We start from the raw sequence: 16,686 nt of genomic DNA, 5'->3' as shown, positions 1-16,686 counted from the left end.
TGGGTGACTTCTAAGGTGAAGGTCCCAAGAGAGTATCTTTTATCTCTTCTATGAGAGAATTATCAGTAGTTCCCCCATATTAGTCAGTCTTACTGATTTATTTTTATATTCCTTTAAATAATAAGATTAATTAGATGCTCTTAACACATATTGGGAATTCTATGTACAAACATTCATAATATTTTATATATATTTATATAAAATATATATGTATCAATTATATACATAAAAAAATTACATATATAAAAATACTATATGCTGATATAAACAATATATCCACATTATAGAAAATATAAAAATAGAAATCCAAAACCTTAGTAATGGTTGCTCTACTTTTAAGATATAATGTTTATATTTTTTTAAATAATATATTCACAAGTTTAAAAAGATTGAAACAGTACAAAGGCATATTCAGTGTAAAACCTATCTCCTACCTGAACACCCACATCCCTCTTCCCAGAAATATTTATTGTTATTCATACACAAGTATCCTGCTTTTTATCTCTTAACCCTGTAAAAGTGACGTGAAAGTCTCATGTATAAGCATTCTCCATTATTGGCTTCTAGTAAGTACTTATTTTTATTTGGTCATTGCTATGTGATGAATTTTTAACCCACTATGCCTAAGCATTTGTTTTAGACTTTAGGTTTGTAGGCTTCTGCCCACAGTGAACATTTCTGTGCATAAAATTTCCCTTTTGAGGTATTCCCTTTGGATACATTCCTTGGTATCTAACTGCTGAGTCAAGAAGTACGTACTGAAACAGGCACAGTGGCACGTGCCTATAATACCAGCTCCTCAAGAGACTGAGGCAAGGAGATCACAAGTTCAAGTCTAGCCTGGGCAATGTCTCAAAAACTAAAAAGGGCTGGGCATGTAGCTCAGTGGTAAAGTACCCCTGGGTTCAATCCACAGTAACACTAGGAAAAAAAGAGAGCAAGAGAGAGATACATACATACTGTAAGTTCTTGCTGTGGTGTGAACAGCTTTGTTACGCTGTTTTCCTACAGTTTTTGATACTAAGTGAGTATATTTTTATATGTACATATTTAAGTGGGGTTTACCTTTTAACCTATTTTGTATGCTTTGGGTGTTACAGGGAAACACCAGACCCAAGTTTCCAAGAAGAGTTCTCTGGTCTCCTGCTCTTGAAAATGTTGCGGTCAGCAATAGAAGCCTCCAAGGACAAGGACAAGGTAGACTCAGAACAACACCTAGTATTTCTTGTTTAAATACTTGTGTTTATAGTTGTACCATAGCTGGTAGCTCAGTGTGATGTGAAGTTCCTCAAACTGTCACAGCAAATATCTCCTCTTTAAAGGGGGTGGAAAGTATACTCAGGATATACCTAGGCCCCCCTCTACACTTATACAGTTTCTTTATGTCTCTAATGTCCTGAAAAATATCAGAGCCCATTTTAATATTACATGATATACTCATATTTTTTCTAATATTATTCTGTTTTTTCCCAAACATTTGTAAGTGGAATTGACAAATCAAAAAGATGAGGAGCCCCTGGCTTTGAATATCTCCTATTACATAATATAAACTCAAAAAGCATAGGCCTGGGCCTTAGGTCAAGTGGACATAGATTCAAGTCCTGGCTTCCCCTTTTATAACAGGTGACTCTGGTGTGTTCTTTAGCTTCTCTGAAATTCAGTTTTCTCACCTGGAATATGGGAGTCATTGCATATACTTCACTAGACTCTGAGGTGCCTTATGGTAAAGTACCTAGCATAGTACCTGCCCCAGACCAATGCTTTATTTAGTACAGTGGTTCTGAGAACCTAGTAATCACCTAGGAAGCCCTACCTCAAAGTAATTCAATCAGAATTTCTGGGTTAGAGTCCAGGAAATGGATATAAAAACAAAAACAAAGCCTTGGATGATTCTAGCATGTTGCAAAAATTAAGACATTCTGATCTAATAGAAAATACTGGGCTGGAGTGATGAAGCCTAGCTTCTCCTCCTAGCCTTGCTGCAAAGCAGCCTGGTCCTGTTGTCTTAGTCCTTGTGCTCCATCTCTATAAGGAAAGACAGATCTCTCTGAGGTGCAGTCTAGCACCAGCAATCCAGGAGAGGAGCTGTATAGACCTCTCCTTTCCGATGGCTCAGAAAATTAACCAGATGTGACCTTGCAGAATTCCAAGGACTTGCACCTTTACAGGATGTACATTTCATTAGTCCTCCTGCTTTGAGAAATCTAGTGTCTCCTGGGGTTTTTAAAGCAAAAATTATACTTTATGAAACATCTCTGGCAAAACAGATTTCTAAGGCTTTTACATTTTTTTGTAGGTAAAAAGCAATGCAGTTCGGGCCCTTGGAAACTTGCTTCATTTTCTGCAACCTTCTCATATAGAAAAACCCATATTTGCTGAAATTATTGAGGAGTCTATCCAGGCTCTGATTTCTACTGTTCTGATCGAGGCTGCCATGAAAGTTAGATGGAATGCCTGTTACGCCATGGGAAATGTGTTTAAAAATCCTGCCCTTCCTCTTGGTAAGAAGGTTTCCCTCTTGCAGACAAACTTTTTTTCACAATGTTTTTTGTCACAGTATTAGAAAACAATGGAACCCCAAATTTGGGGCAATGGCAAAATAAATTACTTTATGTATATTCAACAGAATATTTTGTTACCATTTAAAATTATATTTTCAAAGTTTTTTTAATGATATGGGAAAATAATTCTTAGTTTTTGTAACAAAAACTAAAGCAGAATATTAAATACTTTTATAGTAAAATCTCAACAGCTGGGTAGAGAAAAGATGAAAAGGAAATTGACCTAATTATTAACACTGGTTGCCTCTGAATGAAATGATGAGTAGATTTGTTTTCTGCTTTCATTTTCTAAGTTTTCTACAATAAGCATATATGGTTTTAACAGTCAAGAAAAATAGCAAAAAAAATGGAATGGGAAAATAGGTACAAATATGAAATCCTGCGAGCCCTTAGAACAGAGGTAGATGCCACATCTAAGGAGGGTTTCTGTCAGTCATATCATCATAACATGACATGTAGCAGGAAATACCATTCAGGGCCAGCAGCTGCTTAGGTGTATGGATTATAGCCCCAGACAGCACTTACTTTGAAGGCCAGCATTTGCCTTATACGACTGTCTCTATGACAAAACTTGAATCTAAGAGAGGAGGAAATCTTCTGGGCCTGCAGAGCCTGCATCAAGTAAGGGGACCAGAGGGAGCTGGTAGAGAGTAGCCTCATGACATTTTCCATTAAGGAGACAGAGCTATCAGCAACCGCAAAAGGAAAATGAGACAGGAAACTGACTAGAGATGGCATTGGGATGGTGAGATTCAAGGACCTCAAACAGTGGTCCATTGTAAATGGCAATAGCATCCATAAATTGGAAAGGGCCTATTTGCCTGTCTTCAGAGGCAACAAAGAATAAGGAAAGGCTGGGAGACTTAAAGAAGCTACATTCTACTTCAGGCTGGTCTTGAAGAATAAGGACACCCCAAAACAAAGGTAACTGGGGAGGAGGGAAGCAGGAAGATTTTTCTGAGCCTATGGGAATAGAAGAAAGAAATCTTGAAATTAGAAGTTTTCTTTTTTTTCACAATAAAATGCAAAACTTGCTATGGCCAAATCAATGTGTGTATGCTAATCTGGGCTAGGAAATATTCTTTTTGCTAGCATAAACAGGGCTGCTGCATACAGTTGTATGGGTTTGCTCAGCAACGTCCAACTGAGAGGACAGGTAGGGCTGCAATTCATTCCATGCTCCTTCCAAGTCTTGCCCCTTTGGAGAAAATCTTTCTAGAAAAGAAATCTTTTTCTGAATCAGTCAAAGTCCTATGTTGGGTAGCAGAAGTCCTAAGCATGCTGCAGGCTGGGCTAAGTGAAGAGGGAGGTTTGGGGGTCAGTATCCGGTCACTTACCTAAGATCCCACCATGATTCACTCACTACCCTGATCTTACGGGATTATTATAAGAAAGAAATGGGCACATTTGGTGACTATCTGGAGTACTAGTGTGCATGCCTCCTCCACAGCACCCCCCCCCCAACTTATTTCTATACCTTTACTAGTTTTAATGATGATATTCTTCCTAGGGACAGCCCCATGGACCTCCCAAGCCTACGATGCCCTGACGTCTGTTGTAACATCATGCAAGAACTTCAAAGTGCGTATCAGATCTGCCACTGCCCTTTCCATCCCAAGCAAGAGAGAGCAGTATGGGTCTGTAGAGCAGTATGCTCAGATCTGGAATGCATTGGTCACTGCCTTGCAGAAGAGTGAAGACACCACAGACTTTCTGGAATTCAAGTACTGTGCCAGCCTACGGACCCAGATCTGCCAGGCACTGATTCACCTGTTGAGCTTGGCCAGGGCTTCAGACCTGCCCTGCATCAAAGAAACCCTTGAACCGAATGGAGATATGGTCCGGTCCTATCTCCTACAGTTTTTAAAATCTGGAACAGAGGGAGATGATCCTGGAGCATCCCATAGCCCACAAGAAAGAGACCAGATGGTCAAAATGGCCCTGAAGCATATAAGCAGTATACAGGCGCTAACTGGGGACACAGCCAGAAGAGCCGTCATGGACTTTTTAGAAAATATTCTGACTATTTATTTTGATGCCTCTGGGTCACAGGTGGCACTTCTAGAGTTGTCAGATCGGTGACTATTCCACCATACTTTCCAGATGTCAAACATGGTCATAGGGAGATGCAAGCTTGAGCATAGGTTATGTGGGATTTAATCTTAACAGGCAGGAACAGTTTATCCACTATTTATTTAGAATAGGTTAGCAGCTATTTGACGTCTTCTCAAAGAGCTCAGCTGCTTTGGAGAGTGGCTGCATTGCACTGGTCATGGTCAGGGTATTGAAAGCTCTAACCTGGGCAACCCGTACCCCAGGCGTCAGGTTGTAGTGTTGGCTGAGCATACTGGGAAGTTGTGAAGGGTGTTTAGTCTCAGAAAAAGGAAGGAATTAGAATGTTGTGTATCTCCAGGAACTTTTTTCTTTCATAATAAGCTAATGAAAATAGTGTGGCCACAATCTCCTGCCCTGGTCAGGTCACTCTTAGAGAGAGCTTTGAGCAGATCAGATGCTTAGTCAGTCTGCACTGGAACAACTGCATCAGCTGATAAAATCCTAAAAAAGTTCCTCTTAGTAAGTAGTTGCTGTTACCAGGCTCCCCCAGTGCCAACCTCAAGGATCCTCTCAGCCTCTCCACGACTCAGGGGCCAGAGTGAACTCCTGGCATGCAGGAGCCCTGGCCTAGGCCACAACACCAACTCCTATGCAGATTATCTTTTGAGAAGAGTAGCCTCAATTTATGGTGGTTTTTCCACCTTTTAATTTGTGCCTTCAAAAATGATTACTTGTGTAATTTCAGTGGTTGCAAAGAAGGGTTTTTAAACTATATTTTGATAATGCCCAAGTTGTGGTGAAAGTCATTTCTCACACAACAATTATTTACATTTAGATTTTGCATTTGTCTTTTGCCTGCCAACAGTTTATTATAATTTATTTCAATAAAGAACTTGGGGACATTTAAGAACCAATTAAAATATTCCACAATTACTTTTGACCTAAGATAAATAAAAATCAAGATATAGAGAATGGGCTCTGGCGATCTAGTACTTAATTACCATTTAGATACTTATTTTAAGGGTTTATGTTTTCAGTTTTTCTCTTTGCTTTTGAGTTGCTCTTTTCTGTCCTTTAACATGTTGTTCAAAACTGCTGTCGAGGCAGTGACAAGGGGACACAGCACCCAGATTTCCTAAAGTCTTCATTTTCCACTAGTAGAGAATTAGTTTCCAAAGAATTAGACCACAGGCACAGTGAAAACACAAAGAACATTTTTTAAACTTAACCTTCTTTGGAGATGATTCTGAATATGGATTGCTGTAGAGGACCCGGGAGACTGAATCAACCTGTCCTAACCTACAGGAATTCTGACTCTTCTCAAATCTTGGAACTTCTTTGTCTTCAATACATTAAATGGCAGCTTCTTGACTTGTACTTTCATAAAAGTAAAAATGTGGCTTATATACCTTAATGGCCTGGGGGTTTTTTGAGCTTTTACTGGTGAGTTTCTTGATAAAATATTTGTGAAATGTCATTCTTTTCTTTTGCTTATCTCAAACAAAATCTCCTTTATTTATGTCTTTTTTTTTTTTTTTTTTGAACCTGTAGTTTCTACAAAGGTTTCCAGGCCTGATATGGATGTTAATGTTCACATAAAGGGAAAGAAAAAATTAAGCATCTCTAGAAATTCCAGGAGTTGGGTCTGGGCATCAGTCTCAAAGGGATGCTGCTTTTCTTACTGAGGCCTCCTGCACGTGCATCAGAGGGCAGACACCTGTCAACACCTTGGGCTGGTTCCTCAGTAACACTACTAGTACTGAAGCCACCCAGAAAATAGAGTTAGAACTTACTTCAATGCAAAAAGCCCTGCTGATTCAGAATTCTAATTCAAACATTAAATTCTAGGCTGGGGATGTGGGTCAGTGATTCAGAGTTTGCCTAATATGCATGAGATCCTGGGCTCAATCCCCAACACCATAAAGAAGTTTTTTTAAATGTTATACTCTGAAATTTGTTTTGATATTTAAAAGAAGGATTGGAGCTACAATAGCTGGAGCCTTCTTCATTAAATGGACAGCATTGAGACTCATCTTCGAACCTTTTCTGAGATCAGTATGAAACCTGCTAACTGCCACCCTTTTCTAAAACTCTAGAAAGACATCCAAGTAACCCCCTCTGCGATATTAGTCGATAGTGAGGTGGGTGTCCTACACAGATGAGAGCAGATTGAAACCTCCTCTTGAACATAGAGACAAAGGCTTCCTTGATTTTGGTAGTCATAGGTGAATGTTGACCAAAGTGATACCACACCATCTTTCCAACCTAAGAGCGTAGTGAGTTACTTTGGTTCATTCAGCCTTTACTTCATTAAAATGGTAGTGACAAAGAGCCTGGGTGTAAATCCAGGCTCTGTAGATTTCTGTCTGTGGAAGTTCCCTAACCTCTTGTGCCTTCGTCTTTTATCTATGAAATGGAGATAATGGTATCTTCTTTGTAATGATGTTAAAATGATTAGATTAATTGATACATGGAAGGTTCTTAGAACATCTCTGGCACTCAATAAATATCAAACATTTCTTTCCTTGCATTTTCAGCGTCCTAGGCAGAGATACTGCCAACATTCCAGCAGTCTCTGTGAGGACAACAGCTGGATTCCCTCAGCTGTACTTTTAGGTGAGGCGATAGCTGGGATGTCTCGGGAACCTGGATCCATCAGTAGAGAGGCGCCACCACAGGATTTCCAGTCTGCAAACAAGAGCCTCGGTACTGTCCCCACAAGTTCCTTAAGGAGAAGAAAGGGATAGGCCACATTGACTCTTTTTCTGCTTCTGCCTCTTCACCCATCCCAAGAGCCAGTCTTCAGAATCTACAGATCCAGCTTGTACAAGCTCCAAAATTACACCCAGTTTTAAAGGACAGCTCTGCTACTTAATAACTATGTCCTCTGGCAAGTTATCTCCAAAGTGGGGCTAACAGTTTCTCACAGAGTTGTTCAGAAGCAGGTCCCACAACATGAGAAGCACCCAGCTCAGGCCTGGCAGGGGCCCCTTGCTGCTCTTTCTTTGGCATCCTCCTTGGGCTGGGATGTCTCCATCTGCACAGTGGGGTGGAACCTTGAGTCCTCAAGCCTGAGCTAAAGGGTCCTCAGCTCCACTGGATGACGACATTGTGCCAGGGTTAGTGGGGACCAAGTGTCAGATAATGAGTGTTTGTGCATTTGTCATTTCTGTCCACATCCCTGAGGACCACCACCACCATCAGGAGCAGAGACTTACGGTTGTAATGAATGGGAGAGGAGGACATTGGTGGGATACCCTCTCTGGGGGGTGTCATGAGAACTGTTGCTCTCATCTACCCCATGTCCAGCTAGGATTTACTGTAGAAATGCTGGCAAGTTCTATTAATAAAATGCTATCACATTAATTTAAAAATGTTATCACACCAAATTGAAAAAGCCAAACAGTCATTTTTATGGATGCTATAAGAGTATAAAAAATAATGTCTTTTTTCCAAGCAAAATTCCTTTTAAAACAATAAGGAATTTAAAAGATACCTCACCAATATAATAAAACATTTATCTTAGCGGTGACTTCTCCTTTAAAAAATCAGAATCAAAATAAGCAAACCTAAGTGTCATTACTGTCTCCCGATATTGTACACAATTTAATAGCCAACGTGATTAAATAAGCCAAAAATAAAATTAAAAAATTTTTTTCAAGTAATTCCAAATTATCATTACTCACATAAAACCAGCCTGAGAGCCTGAATTCACAGATGATTATGTGCAGAAATGAAGAAAATAAATCAACTCAGAAAATAATACAATGAATAGAAGTAAACAGTAAAACAACTGCTTTCTGAGGCAGTCAAAGCAGGAAAATCAAAACTGTCTTTCTAGCCAGAAGACTAGTTTTTCTTCTCACTACTGACCCATAGCCAATTTTCCAGGGACAAATAGGACTAAGTGACTAAGAATATTTTGTAATGAATTAAAACCATTTATTAAAAATGAATCACTGGTACTCAAAAGAAGGACTCTAATTTGTGCTTTATTGTGAATGGTCATAACTAACATTTATTGGCTGCTTTTTATTTGCCAAATACTGCAAAATTTTTCTTAGCTGCTTTATCTTAATGTATTTTTAAATATTTATTTTTTACTTATAGGTGGACACATATCTTTATTTTTTTTTATGTGGTACTGAGGATCAAACCCAGGGCCTCGAGTGTGCTAGGCAAGCACTCTACCTCTGAGCCACAATCCCAGCCCTATCTTAATGCATTTAAAACTCTTAGAACATCCTGTGACAGACAAGAATATACTTTATAGCTATTTAGTTCCTTAAAAATTTCAGTCCTCTTTGGTTCTTTTTAATTTTCTTAGCAAATTTTTAAAAGTACCAGCAAGCAACAGTGTCTTGGATACCCAGTGACAGTAAATTACAGCAGTGTGGTAGAAAGGCCAGCAGAGGGAGACAGAGAATACAAAGTAGTTCAGATTCTGCTTTTACAAGCTGTTTATTGGGTTGCTATCATTTAAAATATTAGTTCAAATCCAGATGTATATTGAAATCATCCAAGTGATTTTTTTTTTGTATGAGGATTGAACCGAGGGGCGCTTAACCACTGAGCCACATCCCCAGGCCTTTTTATGTTTTATTTAAAGACAGGGTCTTCCTGAGTTGCTGAGGGCCTTGCTAAATTGCTGAACTTTGAACTCATGATCCTCCTTCCTCAGCCTCCCAAGCTGCTGGAATTACAAGCATGCACCACCTCGCCTGACCTTTAAGGCCCATCGATGGGCAGGTGCCTACAGATTCTGAGTTTAGTGGTCTGAGACATGGCCTTGCCATTGGAAGTTTTTAAAACTGCACAAGTGATTCCAATGGCAGCAAAGTCTGAGAACTGCCACTTTGGAACATGCTACAATGGTGGTTCTCAACCTGTGTGCACAGCGGTGTTGCAGAATCACCTGGGAACTTTGAAACACAGACCTAGGTTGTTGTAGTCTTTATTCTCCTGAAATAGTGTCTGCTGAAATGGTGATACAGAGAACTTAAGATAGTTAAATACATAATCAGTACTAGGTCTGAGTCTTATATGGAGTTCTAACGTATCAGAGTAACTTTAGGTATCATATGTTTTAAAGAAATTTGGGGTGGGTGGGGGGTGGACATCAGCTCCTGCATGCTAGGCATATATTCTACCAGTGAGCTATACTCCCAGCTCCTCAAAAAAATATTATAGGAGAAAAGTCATAATTGAGAGAACAAAAACCATCAGCTTTATTTTTCCTCTGGAAATGGATATAAGACTAGCTTGGCCACCCCTGAGCCATCTTCTGTACCCAGCGGTGGTTTTCCCACAGTGGGCCAGGATTTTCCTCTCCAGAGAAGGCCAGGCATCAGGTGTCAGGTGTCAGGTGCCAGAGCAATTACAAAGTTGTGTTTGGTTGATCCATGGAACCGTCCTGGGAAAAATAGGATGTCTCAATCCAGTGGGTTCCCAGTCTTCATAGGGTCTGCTCCCTGAATTTGTCTTCACTTTCCTTTATCAAAGTGTTTCAATTATTTTAATATTAGAGCTATTATAAAACAATTTTCTAAATAAAATGTATTTTCCAAAAGTAGCTTGTCTTTAATGTGGAATACTTGGGGAAAAACACGTAAGTGTGTGTATGTAAAAATTACCTGCTATCCCCTGTTTTATTATAGACTTTTGTATGTATGTACATGTGGACTTATATACACCTCAAACGTGTGTTTGTGTAAGCACACAATCTCATATATCTCATGGGGAACTGAACTACAAAGCTGTGGTCATAAGACATTTATTTTTTGTAATCTACTATTTTACTTAATGGTAGGTTGTAAGCATTGATGATTCTTCTAAAACATGGCTTTAATAACTACATAATAGTCCATTGTATTAATATACAATAATTTAACCAATTCTCTGTTGTTTGATGCTGTTTTCTAATTTTTAGTTGATTTACATCTAACTCCTTTTTTTTTTTTTTTTTTTTTTTTTGGCTACCAGGAATTGAACCCAGAGGCACTTAACCCCTGGGCTACATCCCCAGCCCTTTTTACTTTTTTATTTTGAAACAGGATCTCACTAAGTTGCTTAGGACTTCACTAAGTTGCTGGGGCTGGCTTTGAACTTTCAATTGTCCTGCCTCAGCCTCCTGTGCCACCATGTAACACTTTAATAGAGATTTGCGTGAGGCCGAGATGTGACTTCATCACTTCCCAAGCACTTGGCTAGCTGTCTGCACTGCTGATCTAATACCCAATTCCTCGTTTCCGCATGGCTTGGGAATGTCTCCCTGCTCATTCCTGCAGGTCTGTGTGGGCCTTCCCCCTCTGTTCATTCCATCGCACTTGTATTCTCATGCAAGCCCCAGACTCCTTTAACAACCTGTCAGAAAGCTCAGTGGCCAGATGACCAATTTATACTAGACTGGTCTTATTTGGTTCCTGGACTGGATAGAGTCTGACCACCTTTTGCTTGAGAACGTGGGCTGTAGCTATTTGTTGCTGAATTTTCTCTCTTTATTTTTGTGGTACTAGGGATCAAACCAAGGGCCTTGTACATGCTTGGCAAGTGACCACCACTGGGCCACATTCCCAGCCCTAGTACTGAATTTTAAAGCAAGCATTTTCTAGCCAAGAAGAAAGAGGGTATTGAAGATTGTAGAACCAAGCCTTCTTAATAATTCCAGTTGTCTTCCTTAAGAACACCAATACTGGGGCTGGGGCTGGAGCTCAGGGGTAGAGCATGCATGAGGCACTGGGTTTGATTCTCAGCACCACCTAAAAATAAACAAAATAAAGGCATTTTGTCCACCTACAACTACAAAAAAATATTTTTAAAGAAATAGAACACTAATACTGCAACAGTACATCACAAATGCCTGTTACCTGGCAGTCTCCTGCCGGACCTCAAGTAGCTCCTCCTGTCCTATTCACCTTCCTATCTCCCCCGAGGCCCAGGCCAGGCACCCCCAAGGCTCTAAGAAGTCTGTTGAATTAATTGGGAAAGTACTAAATCAATCAGCCAGTCTCTCTCTCTCTTTCTCTTCAGTAGTACTGAAGCAGGCTGGTCTTGAACTTGCGATCCTCCTGCCTCAACTTCTGGCTACAGGCATACGCCAATGCCCCACCACTCACAGCTCAAATGTCTCCTTTCAGGAATGAGAAAACTGAGGCCTCTGAGAGAACAGTGGCTTACCCCTGATAACACCGCTCATCGAGGGTGGAGCAGGCATGAATTCGGGTCTTGGAGCTTCCTTTGTCCAGTGCTGTCTCCTGCATGGCTCTGCCACCATGCTATGTCGAGGCCAAACACAGAAGAAATCAAAATACAAAGAGTAGTTATTGCCAGGCTTGTTGGTTTTGGCCATGTTTGACGTTGGTCTTGCCAAACATGGTTCTTCTGCTAGTTCAGACCTGAGAGGAGAACCTTCACCCAGCTGCGCTCTCCACTGGAGCAAAGCCTTCCAGGGCTGTCCAGTCCAGCCCTAGCGCTAAACCTCAAGGGAACGAAGGTCCTAGAGGGGAAATGAGTCAACCAGAGTCACATGGTGGCAGCAGGGCTGGACTCCCTTCACAGTGCTCCTCTGATCTTGGGGAAAGGAGGCCATCAATGTGGGCTGAGCAGCAGGGAGGAACCTAGTAATTTCCAGGACAAAGACCCATGGAGGCCTCCAACACCAGCAACTGGACCCTATAGCCTCCAACTCCCCCAGAGACAGAGAAATCAGCGTGGGGAGCCAGGGGAGAGGAAGCCCCATGGGTAGCGAGCAGGTGGACCTTGCCCCGCCCAGAGGGACAGTCTGCACTCTACCCATGTTCATATCTGCTCTTTACAGCTTTGTCACAAGGAGGGCAATTGCCTTCCTGAGCCTGGAAATTCATGGTGGACGAAGGGACAAGGACGTTCACCTCAGTCTGGCCCTTTGAAGGTAGACTTGTATGCCATATGTCTGGGTTGGGGCCTTTGTCTTTAGCTTCAGGAAGACTGCCCCACCCTGACCCTGCAGTGCCAACACCTCCTGGCACCTGGCTGAGGCTGGGGAATTGCAGGTAGAGGTCGCCCTTGGAGAAGAATGTGCTGGAACTTGTGGTCCAGGGGAAGGGAGGAGATTGGGGCCGGCTGCATCCCCTAGGATTATTTTGGGAGCTCAGAAGAGTGTGAGTGAACCGCTGATAAGGCTGCCTAGGGGGTCCCTGCTCCCAGGTGGACCAGTAGGCATCCATTCCCCCTCCCCCTCCCACTCTCACACACCACCAGTGAACACGAGCACCACCTGCAGGTATGCAGCTAGAAAGATGGATAACACATGGGCCCTGGCCTCGAGAGTGAGGCTGTGAGGCTCAGTGAGGCTGTCCCTGGGGTGGCAGAGAGGCCGGCTCAGGGCTAAGGAGACAGAGGGTCCCACCCAGCCCACCAAGAGAGAGTAGCCAGGAAGACCTCCTAATGGAGGATGAAAAGATGGAGAAAGACACTTCAGGTTGGGGGTGGTCTCCCTAGGCATGGAGTCAGAGACCAGCTGGCACTTGGGAAAGTGGGTGTGGTTAAGCATGGCGGATGAATGGTGGGCACGTGTGGTGAGCATCTGGGAGCTCAGGATGTGTTATGAGGGGTTTCTAGAAGAGGGTGGGGCCACAGTCAGATTTGAGTGGCAGGTGAAGCCTGGACGGAAGGAAGGAAGGAAGGCCCTGTAGGGTTCTCACCCCTGGCTGCACATTATAGTCACCTGGGGAGCATCAGGAAGCACCAGTAACTGGTCCCACCTGCAGAGAGGCTGCTGTAATCAGGTGAGGTGTGGCCTGGGCTCTGGGACATTGATAGTCCCTCCCCTGGAAGCTGAGGGTGCAGCTGAGGGTGACCCACTGGAGAGATCCTCATTAGGAGGCACTGCAGCCTTCCAGGGGAGAACTGCAGAGGAGTCTCTCTGGAGATGGAGCAGGGCACTGATTCAAGGGGGAGAACGCCAGCCGGCTCAAAGAGAGGAGAAAACAGCTGGCATGCTCCTCCTCTCCTCCTGGAAAGGCCTCACACATTTACCACGTGACCAGGAACACCCCAGAGAAATGAGAACGTATGTTCACCCAAAAATTCATGCACAGGTGTTTATGGCAGCCTTGTGCACAAGAGCCCCAAACTAGAAACCACCCAGATGTCCACCAACTGATGAGTGAGTGAACAAAATGTTGTTTACCTATCCAATGGCTGTGGAAATAATGAGCTAGTAATATAGTCCCCAACATGGGTGAGACTTGAAAAGTTATGCCGAGTCAAAGAAGCCAGTCACAAATGTTGGACTCCATGTACATGAGATGTCTGGAAAAGGAAAACCCACAGAGGTGAAGAGCAGATTAGTGGTTGCCAGGGCCTGGGGGAAGGGGGCTGTGTGTTTTGGGGGTGGGATGTCTAAGAAGTGCAGGGCTTCGTTTTGGGACAATGCAAACATTCTGAAAGTGATTGCAGTGATCGTTCCTTAACTGGGAATAAACAGAAAGCCACTGAATTACACTCTCTCCATGGGTGAGTGTATGGTAAGTGAATCACATTTTTCACTGAAGCTGTTAAAAATAGCAAAAGGGAAGATTCAAGCTTAACCTCAGGTTAGATTTTGTACCTGGGTGTCAGACGAGTGGTAGCTTCATAAATTAGCTGGAAAATAGAGGTAAGAGGAACAACCAGGGAACAGAATGATATTGATTTATTCATTGTTCAGTAAATCATTTTTGAGCACCAGGCAGTTGGAAATATCAGTGAACAAGATCAAGAAATGAAAAGAAAAAGAAAAGCTTTTCTTGTCGGTCTTATACTCTAGTATGAAGAGAAAATAATAAAAAAATAATACAATAAATGAATTAGGGTGTAAGGTGATCATCTGCGCCATGGAGAAGCACAGAGCATGCGCCAGGGGGAGAGTGAGGGGTGAGGGCCGTGGCTTTCCATGAGGCCACCAGGAAGGCCTTCCTGGGAAAGAGACCTTTGAGCAGAAACTTCAGGAATGAGGAGTGAATTGAGTGATGTCCAAGGAGGAGCATTCTGGGTACAGGGCACCTGGTGTGCAAGAAGTGTATTGGAGGAACAGCAGGAGGCACAGCAGATCAGTGAAGGACAGAGAGAGAGAGAAGGGCCAGAGAGCAGGGACAGAAAAAGCAGGGGCACAGCAGGTGGGGAGCAAGACTCATCCTCCACCTGAAGACCTTGGATAATCTCACTAGGGCCATGGGAGGGAGGGCTGTGAGCAGAGAAGACCTTGGCCCACCTTGTAGGGTGCCTTGGGGTCAGGGCTTCTCAGCGACAGCACTACTGACACACAGGACAGGGTCATTCCTATGCATTGGGGCACATTTAGCAGTATCTCTGACCTCTGCCTTTGAGATGCCAGTAAGAATCCCTCACTCTAGCCATAATATCCAAGAATATCTCCAGACACTGCTCAATGTCCCTAGGCCTGGTGGGGGGAGGATACCAAAACACCCACAGTTGAGAACCACTGTTCTAACTTGGGGGAGGTGAGGCTCCACAAAGCTCAGGTGGAGATGGGCTGGATTCGGGGTGCCCATGAGGCCTGCAGGGTGAGATGCTGTGAGCTGCCCAGGCACACTCAGAAGCCGTCGGAACAAATATCCCAGAAAACAGGGAGCCACACCCGGAGGGGCTGCTCAGTGTCATTATCTCTATACAGACACCTCTGGTCCAAGGTAATCGTACAGGTAAGGAGACCAGAGACAAGGGAGAGTGAATACAGCTCGTCCAGAAGGAAACCACATGGGTCATGGAGATTTCCACGCCCCCTCTGTCTTTTAGGTACTGAGGATTGAACCCAGGGGAGCTACATCCCCAGCCCTTTCATTTTCTATTTTGAGATAGGATCTCACTAAATTGCTGAGATTAGAATTTGCCATCCTCCTGCCTCTGAATTGCTGGGATCACAGAGCTATTTCCTGATTCTCTTCTATAAACTAGGCAGTTTCACTCCCATGGTCTCATTGAATCTTTGAAAAATAAAACTGTTAGTAAATGTTATAGGATTTATTTCTTTGTTTATTGATTAGGAAACTGGGGCTCAAAAAGTCTGAGTAACATATTACAAGGTCACCCTGTTAGTGACAGAGCTGGCATTTGAACGCAGGCTGCTGGCTTCTAGAAGCTTCTAGGAGGTGAGGCTTGGACTTGGCCTTGAAGACTTCAACGGGCAGTGCAAAGGTGAAGTGGGGCAAGGACACATACCGGGAAAGTGGCTGCTTGGGCAAGGCTTGGCTGGGGAATGAGGTCCAGGGATTTGGGGCAGGGCTATTTCTTGGAACCTAGAGCTTGCTGTGGTGTCCCAGGAGCCATCTGTCCTATGTTGTCATACCTGGGTAGCACCTACACTGTGAATATTTTTATAGGATCAACTCAATTTTTTTTTTAAATTTGAATTTGTGTATTTTAAGAGAATTGTTAAACTACTTAAAAATGGGAAAATAATATTGCTTACCATGGGAAGTAGGCACCAAAAGAAAGACAATAAAACAGAAGGATATATAAGATTTCAGACTCATAAACTCTCTGACCTTGAGCCCCGTTTTCTCTATTTGATACAAAGTGGGGTCTAGGGGAGAGTGCTATTGGAGAAGAAGGGTCAGATTACCAAGTTTAAGTTGTTAAAATGTCCCAGCCTTGCTACAGACCCCTTAAGGATTCAGAAAGACTGAATTTGGTTTCCTCGCTGGAGATTTTGATTTGTTCTTAAAGATTTGCCCACCTGCCACCCCACCGCCCAGAGCACCACGCACTGAGGGAGGTGGCACACAGCTCTCCTAGCACCTGGGTGTCTCCTGTCCGTGGTCACTTGCCCCCTCTCCTCTGGTCTAAAACTCAGGAACAGGTGTTTTCTACCACTCCTCTTACAATTCCAAAGGTCTGTCCTTGCTCAAGACCTTGGGGTTTGCATGCAATACGTTTAATGTCTTCGTCATTTATTTGCAAAGCACGTTTCGGGGTCTGTAAAACCATGAACTCGCTGGTGCTGCGCCAGTTCTGAGTCTGAAACCGGCCAGGCCAGGCAAAGAGGACAGGGAGATGCCACCAGGGCAGGGCAACAGTGGAAGTCAGATAA

General features: G+C 43.0%; 1 protein-coding gene and 1 long non-coding RNA gene across 4 annotated transcripts in view; one reads left to right on the top strand and one right to left on the bottom strand.

Moving 5' to 3' along the window:
* Heatr6 (HEAT repeat containing 6) overlaps positions 1-6,030 on the top strand; it is a 33,016-nt gene extending 26,986 nt beyond the window's left edge. For all 3 annotated transcript variants that reach the window (XM_040269118.2, XM_021724031.3, XM_078042426.1), the window contains 3 exons: positions 1,101-1,197; positions 2,297-2,501; positions 4,072-6,030. In XM_040269118.2, coding sequence (XP_040125052.2) covers positions 1,101-1,197; positions 2,297-2,501; positions 4,072-4,643 — 874 coding nt within the window. In that variant the 3' untranslated portion in view covers positions 4,644-6,030. The remainder of the gene's footprint in view (positions 1-1,100; positions 1,198-2,296; positions 2,502-4,071) is intronic.
* Positions 6,031-11,091: 5,061 nt separating this feature from the next.
* Positions 11,092-12,098, bottom strand: LOC144376094 (uncharacterized). The gene is made up of 2 exons (XR_013436190.1): positions 11,793-12,098; positions 11,092-11,374 (listed from the first exon to the last, which is right to left on the bottom strand). It is a non-coding gene; the product is annotated as an uncharacterized LOC144376094 (long non-coding RNA).
* Positions 12,099-16,686: the final 4,588 nt, after the last annotated feature.

Source organism: Ictidomys tridecemlineatus, chromosome 3 (genome assembly GCF_052094955.1).
Source record: "Ictidomys tridecemlineatus isolate mIctTri1 chromosome 3, mIctTri1.hap1, whole genome shotgun sequence".
Taxonomy (NCBI): domain Eukaryota; kingdom Metazoa; phylum Chordata; class Mammalia; order Rodentia; family Sciuridae; genus Ictidomys; species Ictidomys tridecemlineatus.
Note: the sequence above shows the minus strand (reverse complement) of the source record. Positions and strands in the feature narration are given on the sequence as shown.